This window comes from Lissotriton vulgaris, chromosome 7 (genome assembly GCF_964263255.1).
Source record: "Lissotriton vulgaris chromosome 7, aLisVul1.2, whole genome shotgun sequence".
Lineage (NCBI taxonomy): Eukaryota > Metazoa > Chordata > Amphibia > Caudata > Salamandridae > Lissotriton > Lissotriton vulgaris.
Window position 1 is genome coordinate 1,510,839,061 of NC_141695.1, and position 27,557 is coordinate 1,510,866,617.

The 27,557-nt window shown below is 47.7% G+C and overlaps 1 protein-coding gene across 4 annotated transcripts in view; it reads right to left on the minus strand.

The window, feature by feature from the left end:
* ATXN2L (ataxin 2 like) overlaps window positions 1–27,557 on the minus strand; it is an 842,401-nt gene that overhangs the window by 488,754 nt on the left and 326,090 nt on the right. For all 4 annotated transcript variants that reach the window (XM_086932367.1, XM_086932366.1, XM_086932369.1 and 1 more), the window contains one exon: window positions 16,700–16,764. In XM_086932367.1, coding sequence (XP_086788493.1) covers window positions 16,700–16,764 — 65 coding nt within the window. The remainder of the gene's footprint in view (window positions 1–16,699; window positions 16,765–27,557) is intronic.

Consider the following 27,557-nt stretch of genomic DNA (forward strand, 5'->3'; position numbering starts at 1 on the left):
AGGACTTTAAACTGATAGTGGTGTCCATGTATTACAAACCGTAGGTACTTCCTGTGAGCAAGATGTATTGGCATGTGAAAATAGGCGTCCTTTAAGTCTAGCGTTGAAAGGAAATCCCCTTGTTGCAACAGTGGGAGCACTTGTTGCAGAGTCATCATATGAAAATGATCTGATTGTATGTAATGGTTGAGGGGCCTGAGGTCGAGAATTGGTCTCAGTGTCCCGTCCTTTTTGGGAGTTAGAAAATACAGCGAGTAAACTCCCGTCCCCGGTTCCTCTAATGGGACTAGTTGAATACCATCTTTCTGTAGAAGTGCTAGGACTTCCTGTTTAAGCAGAGTCAGGTGGTCTGTAGACATAGGACGCTGCCTGGGTGGTATGTTTGGGGGGGTTGCTGTAAGTTCTAGGCAGTAGCCATGTTGGATAATCTGTCTCACCCACCTGTCCGTTGTGATGGAGTTCCAGACAGGCAGGAACTGAGTTAATCTTCCCCCCACAGGAGTGGAATGCTGTTGGGGGAGCAGAGGGAAGTCACTGCTTAGTTGTGGAGGAGGAGCGAGTGCTGTTACCGCGTCCTCTTCCCTTGTTATTGTTGCCCCTGTATCCTCCTCTAAAATATCCTTTGTTAGAGGATGTTTGTGTTTTGAAAGATGTTGCAGCGTCTGCTCCAGTCTGCTTGGAGCCTCCTCTATAAAAGGAGCGACGAAAAGAACCTCTAGTCTGTGTGGACTGTAGAGCTCCCATTGACTTTGCCGTATCCGTGTCTTTTTTCATTTTCTCCAGTATAGTGTCTACTTCTGGACCGAATAACTGGTTTTGGTTAAAGGGCTGGTTCAAAATTGTGGTTTGCACCTCTTGTTTGAACCCGGAAATGCGCAGCCATGCATGTCTCCTGAGTATCACGCTAGTATTTACAGCTCTAGCAGCTGGGTCTGCGACATCTAGTGCACATTTTATTGAGGCATTTGATATTAATTTGCCTTCTTGAATAAGCTCAGTTGCCTGATCTTTATACTGATCTGGGAGGTGCTGCATTAGTGTTTCTAATTGGACGTATTGAGCCCTGCCATAACGTGAGAGAAGGGCTTGTGTATTCGCAATGCGCCATATATTTGTAGCTTGTGTAGCAATCCTTTTACCAGACGGATTCAATAACTTTGAATTCCTTGTCAGGCGGGGGCGTTTCACCAGAAGTCTGTGAATTTGCTCTTTTCCTTGCATTGGACACCACCAATGAGTCTAGAGGAGGATGTCCGTTAATATAGGTTGGGTCAGAGGGTGCAGGCCTATATTTACTTTCTATCCTTGGATTCAGAACCCTAGCACGCACAGGATCTTTGAATATTTCTGGAGCCTGCTTAATGACTCCTTTGATCATGGGAAGAATGTGAGTGGATCTGTGTGATGGCTCAAAAGTATCTAACAGAAAATCCTCCTCAATGTCATGTGCATTGTAACATTGTGGTAGATAGCAACTCTGTGTGAGAGGTGATTAAAGCCAATGCCGTCCTCTGGAGGAGAGTGCTTTGATGGGTATAACTGTGGATCTGGGATATCAGGCACATTATGAGGTGGAAAAGTATAGACATCCTCATCTAAAGGATATGTATTTGGGTCTGTATTCGGATCCTCCCCACCACCTAGGTCATACTCCTTATCAGTTTGTGGTGAATGTGAGGATGCAAGAGAGGCTACAGGAGACATTTGAGGTGAAATGTAAGGAGGGATAGGAGAGGAAGGAGATACAGGAGAGGGAGGGTGTATTGGGGAAGTTGCACATTCCTTTTTAGCTACAACCACAGGTGTAGGTGGAGTTTCTGCAGGTCTCTTCTTATGAGGTATAGCACCCACATGTCCAGTCTTTGGGTTTATGTAGATTTTCTTTGGTTTAGGATCTGGTCTAAAGAATTCTACCTCTACAACCTTCTTCGGCGGCGATTTTTTTCGGTTTCGACAGTTTGTTTATGTCGTTTTGCCTTGGGAGGTGTTAAAGTGTCCTGTGGCAAAGTTCTTGGTGCCGAAGGTGTTACTTTCGGTTTGACAGGCGTGTCCGAGGGCTTCGGAACTTCGGGATCCGGCCTTGCGGGTGTTGTCACCGGAACAGCAGTCTTCAGAGTGGAAGCTGCCTTTCCATCTTTATCTTTGGAAGTCGACGGTTTTGATTTTGGTACCGAGGGGTCTTTAGCTTTCGGTGTCGAAGAATCTTTCGGTTTCGGCGCCGAAGAGTCTTTCGGTGCCAAAGAGTCTTTTAGTTTCGGTGCTGAAGAGTCTTTTGGCCTCTGTGCCGTTGGAAGTGGTGGGATCGGCACGTGTGTTTTGCTCGGTGCCGAAAGGCGTAGTTGTCTTCCTCGGAGCCGAGCTCGAAGTCTGGCCTTTAAGCGGGAGCGCTTGGTTTCGACAGGGCCCCTTGGGCGGAGTGCTGACCTTCACCTTTGGCTTGGGCAGTGTATGAGGTGCAGGGGCAGAGGTACTCACGGGTTGATGTGATGGAATCGAGTCGTCCGAGTCCTCTGCCTCTGATATGATCGGGAGATCCGGCTAATTATCTTCTTCTGGAACGAGCGGAACCTCGAAGATATTGTCCGGCTCTGGGGCTGATCTCCTCATTTCGTGTCAACTGGCCCTCCGATCCCGGATGGTCTTCTTCGATCGGAAGGACGCACAAGCTGTGCAGGTAGACTCGTTGTGATCCAGCGATAGACAGAGGTTGCAAACCTCATGATGATCGCTATGCGGGAATTTTGCCGGGCATTTCTTGAACGGAGTTCTTTCCATGTGGTGTAGGCCACACGGCGTCGATCGGCCTAACAGCCCATTTCGATGACCAGAATGGAAGTTATGTCGTCGAAAAGCCTTGTCTTCGATGTCGAAGGTAGTTTCTTGAAGTTTGTGGAAGTTTTTCGCTTCGAAGTTGCTGAAAAAGTTTTTCTAGCCGGAGCGGAGAAACTTTCATCCGAACCCAGTGGCGGAAAAAAAACAATCTAAGGATGGAGCCGATGCCCATGCGCAGTATTGTCCAAGGGAGGAGTCACCTATATCGTGACTACAAAGACTTCTCCAAGAAGACAACAACCTGCAATCATCCGAGCCCAACACCAGGTGGCGATCTAATGCTAAGTGTACGATCTGCAGCTCATATGCCTCGAACATTTAGGTTCCACACAGGGGAAGGTGGTAACCTTGGTGGGATTATTCTTTTTAATCCCTCCATGAATGCTTTTATTGCTGGTACTCTAAAGAGAGACAGGTGTCTGTTTTGTAGATATGCTGCAATTGCTGCAAGGTGCAGGCGTATGGAAGAATATGCCAAGTTAGACCTTTGTAAATGTAAAAGGTAACAGATGATATTTTGGATGGAAGTATCCAGTGGATCAATGTGATTACTTTAGCAATAAATTGCAAATCTCCATTTAGCTCCGTAACACGCTCTAGTAGTGGGTTTTCTAGCCTCTTTAATGATATCCATACAGTCTGGTGGTAGGTTTAGATAACCAAGATTTCAGGAGCCAGATCGCCAAATTCAGTTGGCTGGGATCTGGGTGTCCGATTTTTCCATGGTTCTGTGTTAGCAGGGATGGTGTGAGGCGTAGCTTTTGATGCAGAGCTAGAGACCGTTCTAGTAGTATGGTGAACCACGGTTGGCGTGCCCATGTGGGAGCTACCAGTATCATTTTGAGAGACTGTTATCTGAGCTTGCGCACTACTAATGGAATGACTGGGAGAGGCGGAAAAGCGTACGCAAATCTGCCTGACCAGTTCACCCATATCGCATTGCCGTAGGACTGTGGGTGTGGGAGCCTGGCGGCAAAGGCTGGGCATTTTGCGTTTTCGTGGGTGGCAAACAGATCTAGCTTTCTGTTTGCACCTGTATTTTGGTCCAGTATATCATCAGTATTATATTTCTACTTGTATACTGTACATTTTGTAAGCTGCACCCATTTCACTTTTATTCCTGTAATGCACTGATTGCTACCTCATATATCTTGTACATTCTTGTAAGCTGCACCCATTCACTTTTTATTCCTGGATTGCACCGATTGCTACCTCTTATATTTTGGTTATTTTTGGCCACTCACTAGTGTCACTTTGGTTCCATGTAACTTACTGTTGGCATTTGTTTTTTGCACATGTGTATCACTATCGTTCACCCTCCCATACCCACCTATACCGCCATCCCAATATGGATCTCATCGGCAAACACACATATAAAATCAACTACCCATCCACGCTTTAAACACAACTTCCTGAGGTCCCATCCTGAAACCCCCTTTGCCGACCCCTACTTCTCACCGGTCATTGGATCCCTGAACATTGATATCATCTTCCACACCACACGCAGAGCTCAATGGAGAAAAGCGTTCCTCACCTTACTCACTGTCTCCACCACCAGGAAATCCGCTCATGGCCTAACTCTCTCCATCACACCGTCCCAACTCTTCCCAGGCAGAACCACCATTACTATCTACAATAAAGGGATTGTCCTAATTCAATCCACAGACAGGAACCTGGAACTTCTAGACAACCTGTTCCCCACGTTCAAAGAGCACCTCTCCAATCCTCGGACCTCCACTCATATCTCCTCCAGTACTATCACCCCTGACTTCACAGCCCCCATCCACAACCCTTCTAACCTAGCTCAGCATCAGAACGACACGCACCTCACCTCTACCCCCAGCACCCTAGTCAATTACTCACCTGCTGTTACCACCCCACACTCCTCAATCACAGACACAAATCTATCCCCCTCATACACTAGCCGCCCCCCTACCACCAACCATTGGACCCCACTCATACCACTCCCATTCCTCTCTCCCCTGACATCACAGCTCCCACCCACAACCCCTCTAACCTAGATCAGCACCAGAACGACACGCATAACAACAAATCGCCCCTCCCCCCCTCTCAGTCCCCACTACCACCCGCTAATTAACCACGCAGAGCACACCACATCTATTAATTTACCTCCCCCTCCCCACAACAGGACCATCTCCAACCCCATTTCCCCCCCCCACACTCAGCCCTCACTACCCTACCTGCTCCCCCATCACCACTAACATACACTCGACTTCCACCCGGCTCTCTCCGCCTGCCACCAATGCCCTCATCTACACCACCAACCTCCTCCCTACTTCATCCACACCCATCCCCCCATACCCTCTCTCCTCTCTAACACCAACCCGTACGCCGACACCACGGAGCCCTGCATGAACACCAACCCCCCCCCCCTCCCTCCCCCCCCCTCCCTCCCCCCCACCTACACGCTAATTCTTCTCAGGTCAGTCACTCACCCATGATTTCCATCCCCAACACCAACACTTATCCCACGCTGGACAAGATTATGTCCACCCTCCTCCAGCTCAAAGAAGACATTCACACCATCAAAGAAGACATTCACACCATCAAAGAGCTACTCATCACACACCCCAGACACCCCTAACTCACCACCACCCCCCCTCCCAACTTGCTCCCCACCCGTCCGGATGACTCTCCCACGCTACACCCCCCACACTGGACCGTGATCCCTGTCCACAATCGCAACAACCGCCCCCGTCGCCCACATTGGACAGCGATCCCTGCCCACAATCGCAACAACCGCTCCCGTCGCCCATGCAACCCTCTTTCGGACCTCGACACTCACCCTCCTCCGCTCCTACGACCCAGCTCCCCTAAACCACACAACCGCCACTCACCTCTCCATTCCCACGATACTCTCAAATCCCTGTAGACCCCCCACACTAAACAACAGAATCTCCGTCCCTAATAACCTTAGAAAAGTCCCCTCTCTCTAGAACCCTCTACCTCCCCTGACACGCCCGTCTCAAATCAACTCTCCTCAAATGCAGATCGGCCTCGAGACACTCCTCCGCCATCACTGATCTCATCTTAACATTGGACCTTGACCTACTCATCTTGACGGAAACCTGGCTAACCCGAATCTTCTACACCTATAATGGACATTCTGATTCCCCCCAACTACCACATCATTAGACTTGACAGGTCTGGGAATAGGTGGTGGAATCGCATGCATATACAGGAACAACCTTTCTGTTCTGAAAGTCACCACACCTTCCCTACCCTCCCCAACTTCCTGTGAATACATCTGCCTCGATATTATCAGTGCGGGCAAACCGATATGCTCTCTTAACGGCATTTACCACCCACCCAGAGACAACCTCACCTTCACCCAACAAATCATGGACATGATCTCAACCAACGCCGGACGACAGCTCACCCAAATATACCTTGGTGACTTCAACCTCCACTGGAACGACCACAATGATGCGGTGGTAAATAGTCTTAAAAATGTCCTCAACGCCCTTGACCTCACACAATTATGCAACAGCCAGACCCACGAGAAAGGTTCTATCCTCGACCTTATCATCTCCAAAGAGGACGCTATCCAACTTGAGTCTATTCAACCCTGTGACTGGTCAGATCATCATATTGTCACATTCTTCATCAATGAAAAAGTCAAATTCAACACGGCTCAATCCTCCAGGCCTAAAGTCTGGAAAAGAGACCTGAAAAAACTCAACCCATACTCCCTACCCCCGAACAGCCGCGACCTCCTACTCCCTCCTACGGGCGCTACGGACGTCCAATCCTTGACTGACCACTATCTCAACGCCATGACCTCAATAATTAATGAGGCTGCACCCATGCAGCTAAAAAGAGTCTCCGCTAAAATCTCCAATCCATGGTACGACGGGAGTCTCAATGAAGATAGACGAGCCATGCGAATGGCAGAGCGCACCTGGAGATCAGCTCCCTCTGCACTGCACCTGAAAACCCTGAAGAAAAAGAGAAACGCCTACTTCAGGAAAATAAAGCGCTCAAAATCGGACTTCTTCAGCCTCCATCTCGACCAAGCAAAAAACCGTCCGAGAAAACTGTTTGAGCTAATCAGATCACAAGCCAAGGAACAACCCCAACCACTCAGCACTATGTGCGAAGCACCCTCCTGTGAAGACTTCGCCGCTTTCTTTACCCAAAAAACTGACAACATAAAGAGTGATCTCCTCATTGACGCAAGCCTTAACTCCAAACCCCACTGCATAGCACCCACCGAACCAAAAAACAATGCTACATGGTCAGCCTTTGACACCTACTGCGAAGAAGAAATTGGCAAACTGCTCAGCACTTTGAAACCATCCAATCACCTCACGAATCCCCTCCCTGCTAACGCTGTCAAAGATTTCACCCTGTTGCTCCTTCCACTCTTGACTAAAATTATCAACAGCTCGCTTCAACAAGGAACCATCCCAGACTCCCTCAAAGTTGGACAAGTCACACCTTTACTAAAGAAACCTACTGCCGACCCATCTGATCTAAACAATTACCGTCCAATTACCAATATTCCCACTCTCGCCAAACTCTTGGAAAAATGCGCACAACTACAATTGACTAAACACATTGATCAGTTTGATCTCCTCAACCCTCATCAATCAGGATTCCGAGCAGGACACAGTACAGAAACTGCTATGACTCACATAATTGACAACGCCCTTCAAATCCTAGATCAAAATGATACCTGCCTCCTCATCCTTCTTGATCTCTCTTCAGCATTCGACACCGTTAAACATGAGAATTTACTCGAACTTTTGAACACAAGAATGGGTCTATCTGGGACTGTTCTCAAGTGGTTCGCTTCCTTTTACACAACAGGTCGCAGAAATTCAAGAGTAACAACCTGATGTCCTCGCCAATACCTGTATCGTTAGGCGTCCCCCAAGGATCCTCCCTATCCCCAACTTTGTTCAACCTAGTTATGGAACCTCTCACCACCTTGCTACAAGCATCCAATGTACTCTTTCACATGTACGCAGATGACACCCAACTATATCTCAAATTACAATCCCCCAAAGACATTTTACTCCTGAACTCAACGATCAGAAGCACCCAATCCTGGCTTGCTGATAATCATCTCAAACTCAATGCTCTGAAAACAGAGTTCCTTCTGATCTCACCTCCCGCGAAGATCTCTACCACTCAAACTTGGCTTAAACAGCTAACTGCACTCAATGTCCAACCCACCATCGTGGACTCAGCAAAATCTTTAGGCATAACTCTCGACACCAATCTCAACATGCAGCATCATATCAGCAAGGCAACTAAGGGAGAGAACTTCCAAATCAATACCCTGAGGAAACTTAAACCCTTCCTACCAGCCAAAGACTTCAAAACTGCAGTACAAGCACTAGTCATCCCTCGAATTGAATACGGCAGCATCGCCCTCTGCAGTCTCCCTCTAACTACTACTGCACCCCTAAGAGCTTCTCTAAACGCTGCAGCAAGACTTATCACTGGGTCAAAAAAAAAACACTCGCATATCTCCCCTGACTTGAAATCCCTGAACTGGCTGCCTTTTGAAGCCAGAATACATCTGTAAATCGCCTGCATGACACACAAGGCTGTACACCTGAGCTATCCCGGATACCTCACCCAGAAGCTGTCAATCTCTGGCGGCTCTAGAAAAACTAGAGGCACAAACAATCTTCTGCTAAAACCTCGAAGATTCCGGAAGGGAAAAACTTATAAACGCTCCTTCTCAGGAATGACACCCAGGATCTGGAACTCACTCCCTCCTGAAACCAGGCTCATCTCCTCCATCACACTTTTTAAGAAAGAAGTAAAAGCTATTCTCATGGCTAAATACACTTGACCTATTAACGTGGTTTTTTAAAGACTCTGCACCGATCTGTATTATCTGTTTGATCCCTTCGATTATTTGTTTTACCTGTATTATTGACTTACCTGACTATCTATGCTCACACTTATTTGTATTATTTGTATTATTGATGTACCTGTTTTACTATGCCCCCTCATGTACCTACCCAACCCCACTTATTACCTACAACTACGCTAAAGCTAATGGCCTGTTATTCACTCTCTTGTTTGTATTCCCTGCTTTGTAAAGCGCTCTATCTGCAAAGATCTTGTTCACGCTATATAAAACTTTCAAAATAAATAAATAAATAAATCTATGTGTGGATGCCCCCACCTCTGGAAGAATGGCTGAAGAACTTGTGGATGTAGTTCCCATTCATGAATTTGTTGTGTCTGCCGACTTAACAGATCTGCTATCTGATTGTGGACTCCTGGAAGGTGCTCCGCTAGCAGATGTATGTTTTGAGGAATGGCCCATCTCCAAATGTTCTGAGCAAGTTGGGACAATTGCAGAAAGTGTGCCCCCCTTGTTTTTGTATATAGTACATGGCTGTCATTGTCCGTCCTAATTAAGACAGCCTTGTTTTGTACTTGAAGTTGAAAAGTCTTGTGTGCTAGGAATATTGCTAGCAGCTCTAGTAGGTTGATATGGAACCTTTTCTGTTGAATGGTCCATTGTCCTTGAGTTGTGTGATGTAAGAGATGGGCTCCCCACCCTGTGAGGGATGAGTCTGTTGTAAGCACTACTTGTGGAACAGGCTCTAGGAACGGCCGCCCCTTTGTCAGGTTTTTGGTGTTCCACCTTTGCAGAGAGCGATATGTGCGGCTGTCCACCAACACCAGGTCTTTTAGTTGACCTTCAGCTTGGTTCCACTGTTGTGCTAAGAACTCTTGTAGGGGACGCATCTGCAGTCTTGCATGTGGTACTATGAAGATGCAAGATGCCATCATGCCTATTAGTCTCATGAACACCCTGGCTTGTAGAGACAGCTGGTGTTGAAACTTGGTGACTAAGGCTTGAATGCTCTGTATCCTGGCTGTGCTGGGATACGCTAGAGCTGTGGACGTATTTAGTGTAGCTCCTAGATACTGATGTACATGCGAAGGCTGTATGTGCGACTTGGTGTAGTTTATTGTGAATCCTAAGTCGTGCAATGTTTGAATCGTTTGCTGTGTGTGCTGTCGAAGTGGATTTTCGATCTCGACTGGGCCCTTTGGCAGAGTATGTGGTGGTGCAGGGGAAGTAGTACTCACGCGCTGACCCGATGGAATGGAGTCAACCGAGTCGTCTGCCTCTGATACGATCTGGAGATCAGGAGAGTCTTCTTCGGGAACGAGGGGAACCTCTTCGTCAATATCCTCCGGTGCTGGGGCTGATCTCATCGCGTGTCGACGGGCCCTCCGATCCCGGATGTTTTTCTTCGATCGGAAGGACGCACAGGCTGTGCAGGTCGACTCGTTGTGTTCCAGCGATAGGCAGAGGTTACAGACCTCGTGGTGATCGCTATGTGGGAATTTTGCCTTGCATTTAGGGCATTTCTTGAACGGAGCTCTTTCCATGTGGTGTAGGCCGCACGGCGTCGATAGGCCTAACGGCCCACTTCGATGACCGGAATGGAAGTTCTGTCGTCAAAACGCCTTGTCTTCGATGTCGAAGGTGGTTTGTTGAAGTTTTTGGAAGTTCTGCGCTTCGAAGTTGCTGAAAAATTTTTTTCTGGCCGGAGCAGAGAAACTTTCATGAACACCCAGTGGCGGAAAAAAACAATCTAAGGATGGAGTCGATGCCCATGCGCACTGTTGTACAAGGGAGGAGTCACTTATCTCATGACTACAAAGACTTCTTCCAAGACAACAACAACCTGCAATCATCCGAGCCCAACATCAGGTGGCGGTCTAATGCTAAGGTGTACAATCTGCAGCTCATATGCCTCGAACATATACTATATACAGCTGCACTGTTGGTGCACTCCTAGCATATTTGTGAGTAGAAGTGAAGCAAACAACTGTGACTTATGCTGCGCCCATTAATGGGTCACTTGCATTACAGCGCTCCAAGTAGTGCACAAGTGGGAAGCTTGCACTCATTCAGTGCTGTGCACACAAGTGGAGCCTATATCACAAGTGGAGCTCTATGTTCACAAAGCATGCCTCTGCTGCAACTCCTTGTGACACGTACACAGTGTGTAGTGTAGTGACGCTCGCAGCCATGCGCACAACGTAAGATTGAGGAGACCTTCAAAGCGCTTTGGGCGCTCAAGGGAAGCCAGTACAGTGCGATAAAGCAGCTTGCATTGATATAGCTTGTGCTACTACGACTGGTTAAAAAGTGCAGGGGGCAATGACAATCAGCAATTCTTTAAAAGCAGCGTGAAACATTAAACAAGCATCGATCTCTTCGCTTTATGGGGCCATGTGTTTCTAATTAGCGTGAATTAGAAACACATGGCCCCATAAAGAAAAGAAGGTGCTTTGCGACAGCAGCAAAGCAGGCGACCCAGTCGGATCGGAGGCGAAAGGGCGTCCACAAAAAAACCCTCATTTCCAATGGCAGCCCACCGTTTAGCATAAACGGTGACGCCAGCCAATGGAAATGAGGGGCAAGGCTTAAAGCCCTTTTCTGAAATCCCTCACAAAATTTCACGCCAGCGAGCAGCACAGGCGCTGCAACGCAGGCTAGACCTAATGAATGTGTCCTAATGAAACGCAACTGGTGCTATAAAGCGCTCTGATACCTTATTCTGGTCAAGTTCACGCTATATAAAACTACGTAAAAGAAAAAAAAATTATGTTTAAAGCAGAAATTACTTTAGGAAGCAATTTAGGATTAGTCCGAAAAACTGCTTTCTTGTGGTGCATTTGTACAAAAGGTTCTTCTATAGTCAATGCATGAAGTTCACCCACTCTTCTGAGTGATGTGATAGCAACTAGGAAAGCAACTTTCCATGTAAGAAATTGCAGTTCACATCTGTGCAATGGTTCAAAGGGTGGACCCATTAGTCTTGTGAGAACAATGTTGAGATTCCACACTGGAGCAGGGGGACGTCTGGGGGGAAGAACTAGAGTCCCTCCATAAACGCTTTAACGACAGGTACTCTAAAAAGAGATAGATGCTGTCTATTTTGGAGGTATGCGGCTATAGCAGCTAGATGTAAACGTATGGACATGTACGCTAATTTGGAAAGTTGTAGATGTAACTGTAGGAAGACGGCTCTGCAGATACTATACCAAAGAGAGGTATAGTGTGCACAGAGTGCAGTGGATCCCCAAAGGTAGGCAGAGGTAAAGTATATAGCACCTCACACTCTACTTGTAGTAGTGTGGTCAACCAGTATGGCAGAATCAGAGGCCAGCGTTACGCATTTGTTATACACACTTAGCCCGCAAATTAATTCACACACACAAAGACTAAACTTCAAACCAATAGTTTTTGCATAAAAATATTCTTTTAGTCATTTTATTTTCTAGAACCAAGCAAGCCTGGCACAGGAAAGTTGATAAATATTTTGCAGTAAATATTCAGTTTGAAATGCAATTGTAAATGTACTTGGAAATAGTTACAGTTTGAAATACTGGTAATGAAATACTGTGAAAAGCTGTACATATACTTTGTATCTACTTTGCAATGAAAATTACAGGTAACTTTTACGTTACTTTTGAGATTAATTTTTAGATTACTTTTTCTACTTTGTGTGATATGCATAGATATCACACTAGGACATTTCCTAGAGAAAAAGTAAGTAAAATCAGTTTAGCACAATTGTTATTTTTTGGGTTTCCATACAATTCAACTCCATACTTGGAAAAAGTTTCAGAGAAAAACAGTCAATCGGTTCCTATGGAGAGAAATGAAGTTAACAGTTACCAGGTAGGTAACCGGTCTTTGGAGTCAAGCTTCTAGGGTTCCCCCAGGGTTAAGGATGCACTCTCATTACACCCTCAGCGGCACCAGGGCGCCGGGTGCAGAGTGCTGAGGCCCAATGACATTCAATGGGGGATAGTGGGGCCTCCAGTTGGTGGTTGCTGGCAAGCAGGCCACTGGGTTGTGGGAGCAAAGCTCCTGGACTTTAGCTCAGGGCAAATGGGGAAACAAAGTAGCCCCAAAAGGTGCACCCTCAGCAGCACTAGGGCGGCCGGTCACAGGGTGCTGTTTCGATGTAGGGCGCCCTGTTTTCAATGGAGAACCTCTGGTTTGCTAAGGCACTGCAGGCTAGGGGATGAAGGTCTTCTGGGTGCGACCACCAGTTCAAAAGGTAAGTTGGGAAGTTAAGGGTTGGTTAGGCACTGTTGGTTTGGACACACACGGCCGTGGGGCATCGGGTGCAGGGTGCTGAGGCCCAAAGCTATTCAATGGGGGATAGTGGGCCTCCAGTTGGTGGTTGCTGGCAAGCAGGCCACTGGGTTGTGGGAGCAAAGCTCCTGGACTTTAGCTCAGGGCAAATGGGGACACAAAGTAGCACCAAAAGGTGCACCCTCAGCAGCACTAGGGCGGCCGGTTACAGGGTGCTGTTTCGATGTAGGGCGCCCTGTTTTCAATGGAGAACCTCTGGTTTGCTAAGGCACTGCAGGCTAGGGGATGAAGGTCTTCTGGGTGCGACCACCAGTTCAAAAGGTAAGTTGGGAAGTTAGGGGTTGGTTAGGCACTGTTGGTTTGGACACACATGGCCGTGGGGCATCGGGTGCAGGGTGCTGAGGCCCAAAGCTATTCAATGGGGGATAGTGGGGCCTCCAGTTGGTGGTTGCTGGCAAGCAGGCCACTGGGTTGTGGGAGCAAAGCTCCTGGACTTTAGCTCAGGGCAAACGGGGACACAAAGTAGCACCAAAAGGTGCACCCTCAGCAGCACTAGGGCGGCCGGTTACAGGGTGCTGTTTCGATGTAGGGCGCCCTTTTTTCAATGGAGAACCTCCGGTTTGCAAAGGCACTGCAGGCTAGGGGATGAAGGTCTTCTGGGTGCGACCACCAGTTCAAAAGGTAAGTTGGGAAGTTAGGGGTTGGTTAGGCACCGTTGGTTTGGACACACGCGGCCGTGGGGCATCGGGTGCAGTGGTGCCTTTTGAGGTCGGATCGTCTTACCAGCTCCTTGTCGCGGTTAGGGGGGCCTTCTGGGTTTAGGCGTCGGCTGGAGGCGTAAGGCAGGTCAGGGGTTGCTAGATCTCATGTCAGGATCGCCGGGGTGACCTTCTTGTGATGTTTGCTACTCGAGCTCGGGCCGTGGACAGCGGGTGCAGAGTGTGGCGGATCTGTGGTGTCAGGCCGGAGCCAGAGGATGCAGATGAACACATTTTTGTGTTCACGGGAGACTAAGTCTTTGGCTTGAAGGCAGGCAGGTCCTGTGGGGTTTTCGCGGTTGCTGGCTGCAGGACACACCAGGATTTCGCAGGAACAGGTTCGAGGGGGGACAGGCCGGTAGGGCTGGGGCCAAGTCAGTGCCGTCTTTCTCTCGTTACCGTCGGCACGGCTGTTCAGACCTTCTTTTCTTGTTGCAGGTCCTTGTCTGAGGAAGCAAGTTTCAGGGGTGCCCCTGAATACTAGATTTAGGGGTGTTGCAGGTAGGTAAAAGGCAGGGACCAATGGGTCCCTCTCCCGGGGTGGGTACTCCCCCCTATTATGCCAAAATCCAGTGGAGGGGGCATGAGCCTGTCCCTGGTTGGCTGAGCCCCCCCCCCCCCCCCCCCCCCCCATCTTCAAGATGACCTGCACTGAGAGTTGTGCTTCACCTCGCCTCCCATACCTGAAGGGTGGAGTTGGCAAAGGTTGACACACCACTCTTCCTCACATGTTTTTCCAAGCAGTTCTCTCGCCCAAAGTGGGGCAAGTGGCCTGGTTAAGCTCACAAAGGCGGCAAGCCTTTGAACCTTCCCTTTCCTGAAGCTTGCCCATCCTGGGGGAGGTGGCTTGGCTGCTCATCCCAGGATGTGCATTGTTTCAGGACGCAGAGAGCAGCAGGCTCTCGACCCAGGGGTCCAGTAATATGTCTAGTGGTGGCAGCTGAAAGCTGCCACTAAGCCTGGACACTAGTGGTAGGTTTGTTTTCAGGGGGCATCTCTAAGATGCTCTCTGTGTGAATTTCTCATTAAATCCCACACTGGCATCAGTGTGGGTTTAATGTGCTGATAAGTTTGATATCAAACTTCTCAGTTTTCAGTGTAGCCATTGTGGTGCTGTGGAGTTCGTAATGGCAAACTCCCAGCACCATATACTCTTAATGGCAGCACTGCACCTACAATGTCTAAGAATGGACTTAGACACTGATGGGGTACAGGGCTCATGCACCTGTACCCTCACCACTGGTAGAGCGCACCCAGCTAGAAGGGTGACTGACCTATGCCAGGGCAGTGGGTTGTAGGCATGGCACATGAGGATGTGTGTCATGTCGACTCTGTTTTGCACCAAAACATGCAGCCTGCAGATGCAGAGTGTGAAGGTACAGGACATCTAAGGGTGGCACAATCAGTGCTGCAGCCCCTAGAGGTCTTCTCTGGTCACAGTGCCCTGGGTACCATTAACCAGGGGCTGACCTGTGGCCGGAGATGCCACTTGGGTTTAGGCTTCAATGCAGTTTTAGGGAGAGAATATAGGCCCTGGGTACCCGGTTACCAGGAGCCCAGGGCACACTCAGTCAAAGCACATCAGCAATTCAGCAAAAGGTGGGGGCAACCATGTATAAAGAGGGCACTTTCTCACATCATCTCCAAAGATACCTGGGGTGTGTTCGATGGTCTGTCACTGCATGTCCCTTTGCCGAGCCAGACTGTCCAGCAAAGCCTTTTTCAACCTGAATGCTAGACAAGCATTGCAGTCCTCTTCTTGTGTTCAGGTGAGAGGCACAAGTTGCAGACTTTAAGCAGGTCAGCCACAGATACTTGAAGGGCACCGAGAACAGAAGTAAAACAGTCCGTTCCATTAGCAGAAGACTGCATACTACTAAACTGACTGTAAGTCGACCAACGGGGCTAAGCCCAAAGGCCGCCAACGATGTCTTCTAGACTGAAGTTAGTGGTTTTCTATTTTTGCAACATCAGAGAATGTGAAACGCATACGAAACAATACAGACGAGTGTGCATTGCACCAAGGGGACCCCGAAGAATGGTGTCAAACTGGAGCGCCACAAACCACGTCCGAACCCGATGGCTGAAATAAAATAATCTAACAATGGAGTTGATGCCAATGCGCGCTGTCACCGAAAGGAGGAGTCACCTAACCTCATGACTGTAAAAGACTTCTTCAAAGAAAAACAACATGCAAACATCCAGACCCAACACTAGATTGCAGGAGTATGCAAAGCCTGTGTATCTACAGCACACGCCTTGAACCTGTAGTTAAGTAGAAAAACAGAATAAAAACATTTTTAAAAAAGCAAGTCATCACACCAACTGAATTTGAAAGGCAGAAGTCACCCGCATTTTGGGTATTCCCAGTAATCAGAGCACAGCTCGGATGCTTAACAGAGGGTAGAGGATGTGGCCCAACGGCTAGGATGGTCAACCTCAAATTTGGGGAACCGAGTTCGGGCTTCGGGCCTCGGCAAAGAGAGTGCAACATCATGTAATCCTAGGCAAATTACTTAATCTCCCCGTGTCTATCAAAAATTATTGTGTCCTCCTGTAAAGCAACTGGTAAGCTTGTAAAGCGCTCCGATACCAGATAGCTTCGGGTCAAGTTTGGGCTATATAACACTCTGTAATTACAAAAAGAAAGTGACAAGAAGGCACACCTCATCAGGATGGCACAGCATTTCTAAAATTGCGAAAGACATTTTACTTAGCGCTCCTAATGCAGATGTAAAGACATTTTTACAATTTCATAGGACTCTGGGATCCATTAACCAAAATAGAAAATGTCTGCTTTAGATGTACCAATAGGTGTATATTATAAGCTTCCCTTCGTTTGACCCCCTTACAGATTAGTCTACTCATGAATCAGTAAAGCGTTCTGTAGGTTGAGCTCCCAACATAAAGCAAATTGCTACTTGAATTGGAAAACAATGTGCCATGGTGTAATCCAGAACACAAAGCAACTGAGGCACAAACTTACCCTAAAATCTGCTCCAAACTTCCTCAGCTCCTCTAGCTGGTTCCTCTTTTGATCTATCTGCAACCCTGTAAGAGTGGGTAAAGAAGACTATCAGGGAACTTACGGACATAAGAAAAGATTACAAAATCAAGAGACATGTTCTCTAACAGTCCTCCTAATGGTGATGTGCTTTAGAAGTCTTTATGAACAGAGGAAAGTCCAGAATAGATTAGGTTACTTACCCTGTAAGCACCTGTTCTTGGCATGTAGAGATGTAGATTTACATATTTTGCATACTCCTGCCATCTAGTGTTGGGTCCGGATGTTTGTAAGTTGTTTTTCTTCTAAAAAGTATTTTTCAGTCACTAGGTAAGGGGACTAGTTTGGTAATAGTACAAGGGATACTCTGTGGTTTGACTCACCGGCAGCAGCTTTTCGGCAGCAGCTGAACTTCCTTTTCCCTCGCCTTCACCAGCAACTCACGGTCGTGTGGGACGTTATCTTAAAAACAATTTGCCAGTGGAGGGGTCATTTGGCATCAGAACCTGCAGGGCTGCGAGCGAGCGGAGGCGCAGGACTACCAGTCCCAGGAGCGCCCGCCCGCATCGAATCCACCTGGGCAGCTCTCCCTGCAGGCTCCTTCCCTTCTCACACAGAACCTATAAACACACTGGATTAGTCCCGCCGCGCGGGAGCGACCGGGAGAAGCCCGGGACAAGAGCGGGACCGTCTGTGGCCGTCAGGGGCCGGCAAGGGTCGGGTCAGGCCACCCCCCTTGCATCGTGATTGCCTCATTATCTGTTACGTATACGTATTTGTTTATCTAGTGCATTACCTGGACACTGATGTTGCCATATTGCTGGTAAAATTTTGTATTTTACATTGGGTCGTAGCTCGAACTGCTTTGTACTTTGTGAGACGTGAAAGAATATTTGGTGCCCGGTATTAAAATGCCCCTTCGGTCAGGTAGGGAAAGGCAGGTCCAGGTTTCTACCTCCAATGGTACCTTCACAGGTACTATTGATCAGTTTTTTAAACGCACCACCTGTATTTTGGAGAAAGAAATAGCTCTTGCTGAAAAACGCCTATCACTTGATTTGATCACGGGCAAGCGTTCCTCACTTGGAAAAATTAATGAGGCCGTCTCCCCCGTTCCACTTTCTCAATTGAGCAATGTTACTACCAACGTAAATGTGGACTTAGTGGTAGCAACTGCATCTACCAGCCAAACTCTGGATTTAGACGGGGTTGGCACAGATACTGCTCATGATACTGCCCATGACACCATAGCGGATAGTAGTACTATCTACCATGACTTATCCCGCAATGACACTGGTCTTTCAGATTCCCCTAACCTCACCCAAAGCACGGAGCCAGTAAACTTATCTACTACCTCCCAGAGCTCGCCCACACAAAATCCTGGCAAACGAAAAAGGGTAGATTCGACTGATACAGGGGGACATAACAAGGGGCAGATAGCTATCAACACATCCCCCATACAGATAACCACTTCCACTGCAGTGGTCCCACCTGAGGAACATAATGCCACAGTAAATATTGTAGAAAGTATACTCTTGGCCAAAATAGAATTACTGATCAAATCTTTACTCCTACCGTTATTTGAACGGACTAGACTATTAAACACCAAGATGGATTCTTTGGATACACTAGTGAAAGAGAGCATAGCTGCAACAAAAAGAATCCATATATCCGTAGTCCCTAAGGGTACAGATTTGACACTCCCCAAGAACAACCCAATGATTACTAGGGACGGGGGAATTAGAGCCAAAACGGGACCACCCACTACAAAAGTTTCTCAGCAAAAACCCGTTCCTGTTATAAAGAAAAATCAGATAACCGAGAGTATATCTCAGCAAAAGGTTGCCACTGTTTCTAACCCACAGCCCGCCCCTAAAAAACCATCTAATCCCACTAGCCATTTTGACCAAAGTATACGGCCCAGGATTAAACCTGTACCCAGGAAACAATGTGTGAACCTCCCCCCTGAGTCACTTCCATACACCATCATTTTAACTGGAGTGGCCCCTTTAGAAGAAGGTAAGAGAGAAACACACAAAGATCTATACAACAAGGTAACATTTTGGTTAAATAAAAACCGCCCACTCCCTCCAAACTCAAACATAGAGATTCTTAACGTTAGGAGGGTGGACTGGGTAGGGTATAGTAAAAAAGATCTTGAGGGGGATTGTGTAGTGATCAGCTTCAGGGAGCCTTGGGTAACTGAGTATATCAGCAGTGAACCTAGATATGGCAGACTGGGGGATGTACAAACTTTGTCTCTGTATTATTTCTATCCTACATTAACCGCATCGCTGCTGCGGCGATTTTTGCGCTGTGCGGCTTTTTTTAAAAGCCGCGTTACATGACTAGCTCAGCTCGTCATCAGCACACGCCACCCGTGGGTGATGACGAGCTCAGCTCGTCATCAGCATCGAAAGGGTTAAATTCTAACCGAGCCCAAACACCGCACCCCCACTTCCAAAGGTACAGACCTAGAGATAGACATTACCATGAAACATCAATCTATCCAATGTTTCAGCCCCATCTCTCGAACCGGTTTGCCCCCCTATTGGGATTAGAGGGTGTGGATTGACTTAACAATGGGCCTCTGGTCCCAAGGCTGTCTGGAGCTATAGAAAATTGTTCATTAACCAATATTGCTACTCTAGTGGATATGTTAGAGTCTGAGTTTGGAAAAGTCCCTCATGGAAGGAAAGGGAGGGGGGAAACTTTAAGCCATACTCTCACACTTGAGACTAGTGGGGGGAATGTTAGTTCTGTTGATATACCGCTTAAGACATCCGTACCTACCCTTAAGATTTTATCCTGGAATATTGCTGGGTTGAAGGGGAAATTGGTAGAAGCAGACTGGGGGTCTTTTGTGGAACATCATGATTTAATTATATTACAAGAAAGTTGGTCTATTGATGCTATTTATCGGGTTGGTTATTTGAATTATTTTGAACCAGCCTGTAAAGGTCTAAAAGGTCGTCCTTCTGGGGTCTTGTTATTTGGATAAGACAATCTTTAGGCCTTAAAATTTCTGACCTACCCATATTGAGTAATGATATTCTAGCTTTAAAATTGAGTAGTAAAACTAGCCAAAATCTCTTCTTGATTAACATATATGCCAGGGGGCGACCGGGAGGGAAGTCATCAAAAACGGCTGATGATCTAGATCCCCTGCTGAATACCATTGGTAGAGACAAATGTGTATTGGTAGCTGGGGACTTTAATTGTACATTTGAACCTGTCCCCAATCTGGATAACGGGTGCTATGGTGAAGCTGATCAGATTTGGAACATTCCCTACTTGACCATCCCACCTGTCAAAAAAGTAACAGAGGCCGTTATGCAGTGGCTTGGTCTTTGCCTAGAATGGGATCTACGAGCAGCGAATGGGAGGACAAAATCTGACTGGATGGGAAACGCCACCTTTGACAATTCCCACAACTCGAGCCGTATAGATTATTTCTTAATCAAGATGGAGTTCTGGAGTTTACTAGAGGATATGGAAATAGTCTCAAGGTCAGAAAGTGATCATAATCCCCTAGTAATAAACCTATCAATAAATGGTGACCTACAGAGAATTAGTGCAACTAATGTAATTACTGATGAGGCTGTTCTTACGAACGATTGTAGAAGGGTACGCTGGGCCAGGTTTCTTGAAGATCCTGCTATCATTGATAAGGTTTCAAAAGAGGTATCAGCAGCAACCAAGCTGATGGTGCCTATATTAGATGATGCGAGTACTCTGGAACAAATTGGGGTGATTCACGAGTCCCTTTTTAACAAAGTTAAAACTTTTTTTATCAAACCAGCTAAAGGAAGGAAAATTGGCTTGGTTCAAACAGGAGCCAAATGGTATGACAAGACCTGTTGTCTTGCCCATAGCTCCTTGATAGCTGCTATTAAAATTAGATCAGCTACAGACATTAAGAAAGAAAGGGCAAACTATAAGAAGGTGCTTAAGCAGTCAAAGATAAATTGGGACGAGCGACGTTGGCTAGATTTGTATAAGGCCAGTCTTTCCACCAATCAGCAAAAATTCTGGGAAGTAGTGAAATGGGGGGGGGACAGGGGACAGGGGACCAGCAAACTCCAGCTAATTACGTTCCAGCCGAGATATGGGTTAAGCACTTCTCGGCACAGTTTAGTAACACAGATTTGATCTCCCATAACCTAGAAGAGACTATCAGTGTTCCGACTGTAGTTCCTTCTCTTGACCAGATAGTCTACACGGAACTGGAGGCTGTAAAAGCTTTAAAACTAGTTCAGAATGGGAAAGCTCCCGGAATGGACTGTGTCCCAGAGGACCTTTTTAAGTTTGATCAAGAAAATTGGGTCCCTAACATAACTAAATTAGCTAATGCCATAGTTAGAGGTGTCAGAATTCCTGATTCTTGGAAAGGGGTGGAGATCCTACCTGTGTATAAAAAAGGAGATAAGACGGTTGCGGGAAATTATCGCCCCATCAGTCTTATCGACGCCCTGCAGAAGGTAATCGCCAGAATGCTACTGGGTAGAATCCAGTCATGGATGACAGAAGAAAACATCCTGTTTCCACTGCAGGCTGGCTTCAGGGCCAATATAAGCACAGTCGACCAAGTACTCAGATTTGTCATGATATATTGGAAGACTGTGTTTTTAAGAGGAGGTACAATATACGCAGCATTTGTGGATTTTGCAATCTGCGTTTGATTTGGTCCCCAGAGGAAAGATGTGGGCAGCTTTAAGGAGAATGGGTATACCATCTGCCCTTCTTGAGTTTACAATCCGGTTGCATGAGGAAAACTTTGCCAGAGTAAGGTGGGGCTGCCAGGGACAGATGACCGACCCTTTCCCTGTGACCCGCGGAGTGAGGCAGGGCTGTGTCCTGGCCCCTACCCTATTCTTACTTTTAATCAACCAGGTGGTCCAGTTCCTCTCAGCAACTCCAACAGATGCGCCAACTCTGGGCGGGACCAAATTTCCCCTTTTAATCTTTGCTGATGACACTTTAATTTTGGCAAAAACACAGATGGGCCTCCAGTTAGCTATGAACAAGTTTGTGGACTTTTGTAGCCAAAATGACCTCGAAATTAATGTTTCTAAGACACAATTTATGGTCCTGACAAAGAATAAACCCCAGAGGGGGCATGTAACGATGAACGGGACTAGCTTAGAACAAGTAGAGGTAATGACATACTTAGGAGTTGTTATTGACTATAGGTTACGCTGGAAAGAACAAATTGATGCACTTAGTCTAAAATTTGCACGATTATCGGGGTGCCTTGTGAAGGAACAACGTTGCTCCCTGACTAAAAGAGTCTTAACGGCGCTTAAAATCTATAGCTCCAAAATAAGTACCGCCATACTTTATGGGGCTGATCTTTGGGGGAACGTGGATCTGGCTGCATTGGATAAAATCCAGAACAAATTTTTTCGAAGTCTAGTGAGTCTCCCACCTTCGACACCATCACTACCACTCATGCTAGACATGGGCTTTCATTCTATTAAACATCATGCCCAATACAGGATGGTTGCGTTGTGGAGACGTATCTGGTCTACCCCGGAATTAACCATGTTTGCCAAAGAGATGCAGGATGTAAGAGCGCTAGAAGGGGCAGGGGATATACCCTGGTTTAAAACTATTAAGAACACCCTATTTAGAATGGGCCTCCATCTGCTTTGGACAGAGCCGGGAAATCACACCTTCCAGTCAAAAAAAGACTTTAAACTTCTTTTCTGGTCCGTAGTTAAAGAAGAACATGTTGCGCTTTCTGAGAAATCTAACTTGACAAGCTTGTTTTTGATCTATAAAACAGTTCCACATACATAGACTTATTGGGACACTATCCTTAAAAGTTCCGATAGGAAACTATATCATCAGTTTCGCGTAGGGACTTTGCCACTAAGAGAATTCACTAACAAATGGCATAACCATCAGTCCTTGTCCTGCCCCTGGTGTCATGAGCGAAAGGAAACCCTAGGGCACTTCCTGTTTGTATGCCCAGCTTACTGTGAACCGCGCCATACATGGCTAAAACTAATATGTAAAAGACTAAACACCCGGGTGAGCAGTGAAGCAATGTCAATCCTGAGATATAATACAGCTGAATGGCTGTCTATAGGGGTGGCAACATTTCTTGGGTGGGGCTGGATAATCAGAGCAAGGTGTATACGAAGAGCCAATAGCTGAATGTCAAATATGTTGGACTTAACCTATATTTCCTGGGTAGCATTTCTGAACTGTCTTTTTATACCTGTATTAACTTTGATATAATCGTCTTTCTATGCTATTTAATTGACTTTTTTATAACAAGATCCATGGAAAAAAAAATGTCATTGCTTGTATAAACTTGTACATATCTGTTGTGTGCTTTGTGTACGTATTTTATATGCTTGTCTTTTATGAAGAAAAACTTCGAAATAAAGACGTTAAAAACTGAACTGTACACTTGGGCACTGACTCCATTGTGAGATTGTTTTCCCGCAAAAGGGTGAGAATGGAGTAAGTGTAGTACAGAGATGTCCATGCGTGTACAATGAGAATAACTGCAATGACCACAGGTGTCTGGAGACGAGGGAGGGCACATGTGCATCTACATATCTACATGCAAAGAACATATGCTTACAGGGTAAGATCATCCATTCAATGCATGTGAGCTGTAGAGACACATGCTGTGCATAGACTGCATAGCAGTACTCTACCAAAGCGGTGGCTAACTAGTGGGCGTTGCAGTTGTTAAAAACAAAGTTCTCAGCACTGCCTGTCCTACATTAGTTTGTTGACGTGTTAATACATCCCAAATAGTGTTTGGTATAGGTGTGCGGTGTAGACCATGTAGCTCCTTTACAAACGTCAGCTACGGGACTGTTACCTAAAAAGGCCATAGGTGCTCCTTGTAGGAAACTGGTACAAAAGGGGTGGTGATGGACGGAGCATCTGAATCAATCAAACACTCACACCCAGTCAAAAGATCTAGGTTTAATCCATCACCGTTCTTTAGCCCACTCTGCCACCCCAGCTCAGACATGGCTATATGCAAATCAGTGTGACCCTGTGCCTCATGGGAACAGTCCAGCCCGAACTGCCAAGCCATGTCTTCCCTGGACCGGAAACAAGCTTCCGAGGACCGGTTTCTGGCATTCCAGCCGCCTTCAGCCCGGCTTGCTTGAATCCAGTGGCAAAGTGAGCAAGGGACCCACGTCTGAGCATACCCTGCCACACGGGCTGAAGACGGCTGTCACTCAGGGCATAGGTGTACCCAGGGCCTACCAGGGGCTGAAGCATGTATTATGCCACCCCTGGCTGGCCATCTAAATCTGACACAACTGGCTGCACGACAGCTGGGGCAAGGTGGTGTAATCACCCTTTGCTTGAGATATAGTATACCTATATCTAACCCTAAAATGGACACACAGATTCCCATCAGTCACTCCTATGGCAGGCCTTGACAATCCTGAAGGCAGAGTGCTTGGAATCGTGTGAGATGGTGCTCTGGCATGAGCTGAGCCCGTTTGCAGCTTGCGGAACCAAGTCCTAATAGCTGTTCCATGATATCGCATACCATATACTCAAGTGCATTATAATCCTCGCGGTTAAATGCTATCTTTGGTATTGCTTTATCAAAACATGTCGAGTAAGGTGTCATACGAATTGGAATACTAACCCCCTAGCCAATTCTGGCGACGGGGTTAGCATTCCACCCTTCTAGAGGGACACGACATGTATGTAGCTGTGGACCCCGGTTAAAGTTAACTCAAGCCTCAGCATCACAAAATGGATACTGCCACCACAGACACGAGTCTGACCCCCTGCAGCTGGGAGTCCTTCCAGCGAGGGGAGCTTGGACAAAGGGTTTCCTGTCGGGGGCCGTGCTAGCACCATCCCAGACAGGGTTTTGTGTATCCTGGGTAGGCAGGGCTTTACAGGAAGGTGACTGCAAGTGGCACCCCGGTGCTCACTACGCATCTGCCGGCTAGAACCAGTTCCAGGGGCACACCAGCCCCTGGCCTGGGGAAAGTCCGGCATGGGAGAGGGGTGTAACCACCCCCCTTCCTGGTCCCACCCCTAGGGCAGGACCTAGTCGCGTACCCACCCCTTTCTTTAGGATAAAGGCAGGAGCGGGGACCCTTCCAAATTAGATCATCTTTGAATCAAGAAACTACTTTCTACGAAAGGAACTCTCGACTTCTTCTCAAGATTTCTCCCTTGTGGCTAAGGAGTAGTCACCCTGCATCCGCAGGCACCATCTAAGAACTCTGCGGTTTGCTGCACGTCCTTCCTCCGGAATCCGACTGACCAGCTCGACGAGACCCGGCTTCCCTGGCACCTCTGACCTCTACCTACCTCTGCAGCTAAGCTGAGAACCGTAGGTGCGACAAGACCGAGGGACCGGCCATCATCAGAACTGCACGACTTCTATCCAGCACGAGCGCCGAGGGATCCTCTGGTGAGTGCTTTGGGGTCCGAGAAGCCCCGACCCTGAGCAGCTCCAGCACCGAAGTCCAGCCCCCCAGCATCCACGAGATCTGCGTGGGGCCCTTCTGCTTTTTGCTGCTCACCGCGTTGTCTGGCTACTAGCCCGCTGGCTTGTGGCCTTCCCGACGACGACCGACGACATCACCACTGCTAGTCTGGTTGCTCCAGACTGGCCCTTGCTCCCTTCCAAAAGAGGAGCACCCCGGACCCTCCTGGTCCACTCCAGACGCCATTTTAGGTCCACCGCGTGGGCTTGAATTTACCAAGACTGGTTGCCCCAATCCTGGGTCCAGCGACTTCGACAGCAGCAACCATCGTGGGACAGCTCACACCTCCATCCTGGTCGCCGACAACGCCTCCTGGTCCGTGAGACTGCAGAGCCCAGCGTCGCCCACTCACCTGGTCGAGGTGACTACCATCCGGTGCCATCCTGGTGCCATCTGATCACTGGCTAGTGGTTAAGAACTTGGTCCCCTCTGCTTTCAGGTGTCATCCATCTTCGATCCAGGCTTGGATCACTTCGAACAATCTTCACTGGTCGCCTGCCAGCAACTCTTTCTTCAGGCTCCTGGTTCGTCAACGAGGATTTCCGACGTCTTTTCAGACCTATGCAGCCGCAGCCCCTGGGCTAGATAACTTCGGCATTTCGGTGCCCCAGCATAGCCTCACTATCTAAGGGTCCAGATCCACTTTCGTTTTTGACTTACCTAGTCGGGTTCGCCCGAGAACACTAACTTTGCTTTTACTAGCCTCCATAGACTTTGTCCCGCATTCCGCGTGAGAGTGCACACTCTGCACCCGAGTCCCCTAGGCCTCCTACTAGTAATCTGAAGGTTCAGTAACGTAGTCCTAGCGATTCCAAAGCATATTAGTCCAGTACTTACCTGCTAGTAATTTCGCATTCCACTTTTGTAGTATATGGTTTCCCGTGCCCCTCTGGCATTTGTGTAAATTGTGCAACTTAAAGTATTTTCGTAAGAGTTTTGTTGTGTGCTTAGTACCCTGTCCTCATAAAGAGTACAGGGCTGTTGTGATCTAAATAAATACACTGTTTATTTTCATAACACTTGTGTGTTGTCCTTTCACTTGGTGTTCAAGGGGTATATGTGATGGTATAACAGCTGGCTTAACACGCCCTCTAGAGTTTAGCCCAAAGACTGCTCTTGTCCTTGCTACTAGGATAGCTGGTCTATCGGTTGACTTACAACCAATCACCATAAGGGTTGTTTGGACTGATACATAGTGATCACTAGAATAGTGAACACTGAATATCAGACCAACTTCTCACACCTATCAACTGCATGAACACTCTTGCTGGAAGCGAGTGCTGAGGTCTGAATTTTTGGATCAGCGATAGAATGCTGCTGACTCTCACTGAATTCGGCTGTGCTGTGGCCGCCAGAGTATCTATGGTCGCACCCAGATACTGCCGTATGTGGGCGGGCTGAAGGTGGGATTTCGGGTAATTCAGTGAGAATCCCAGATCGTGCAGGAGGTGAATGGTGTGGGACACGTGGGCGGCACACTGCTGGGCTGACTTCGCTTGGATGAGCCAGTCGTCCAGATAAGGGTAGACGTGGATGTTTTGTTTCCTCAGATGTTCCGCCACAATCGCCAGGCACTTGGTGAACACCCTGGGTGCCGTGGTGACACCGAAAGGCAAAACCTTGAATTGGTAGTGCTGGTTTTGGATGGTGAACCTGAGATATTTCCTGTGTGAAGGGTGTAGTGGAATGTGAAAGTACGCATCCTTTAGGTCCAAAGTTGCGAGAAAGTCCCCCTGCCGGAGCAGCGGGAGCACTTGCTGCAGGGTTGGCATGTGGAAGTGCTCCGACAGGATGTAAAAGTTGAGGGGCCTGAGGTCTAGAATGGGCCTGAGGGATCCATCCTTCTTCGGAATTAGGAAGTACAGGGAGTAAACCCCTGTGCCTCTTTCCTGCATAGGCACGAGCTCTATTGCCCCTTTTTGCAGCATGACGTTGACCTCCTGCTGCAATAAGTGCAAGTGCTCGTCCGACATAGGACGGTGCCTTGGGGGTATGTTGGGTGGAGTGGATGTTAACTCCAGACAATAACCAAATTGGATAAGCTTTCTGACCCACCTGTCCGTGGTGATGGACTTCCAGACGGGCAGTAACTGTTGGAGTCTCCCCCGACCGGTGTTGTGTGGTCGGGGGGCAGTGACAAGGCGTCACTGTTTGCTGGCGGTAGAGGACCTGGAGCTGTTGTTGCCACGTACTCTGCCTTTGGCGCTGTTGCCGCAGTATCCACCTCGACTCTTGTTGGCATAAGTAGTCTGGGTGTTGCCCATGTAGAATTGCGCGGACTGTGAAAGCTGACCCCTTGAGGTGCCTCTTGTATTGGAGCGACTAAAGGACCCACCCCGAAACTG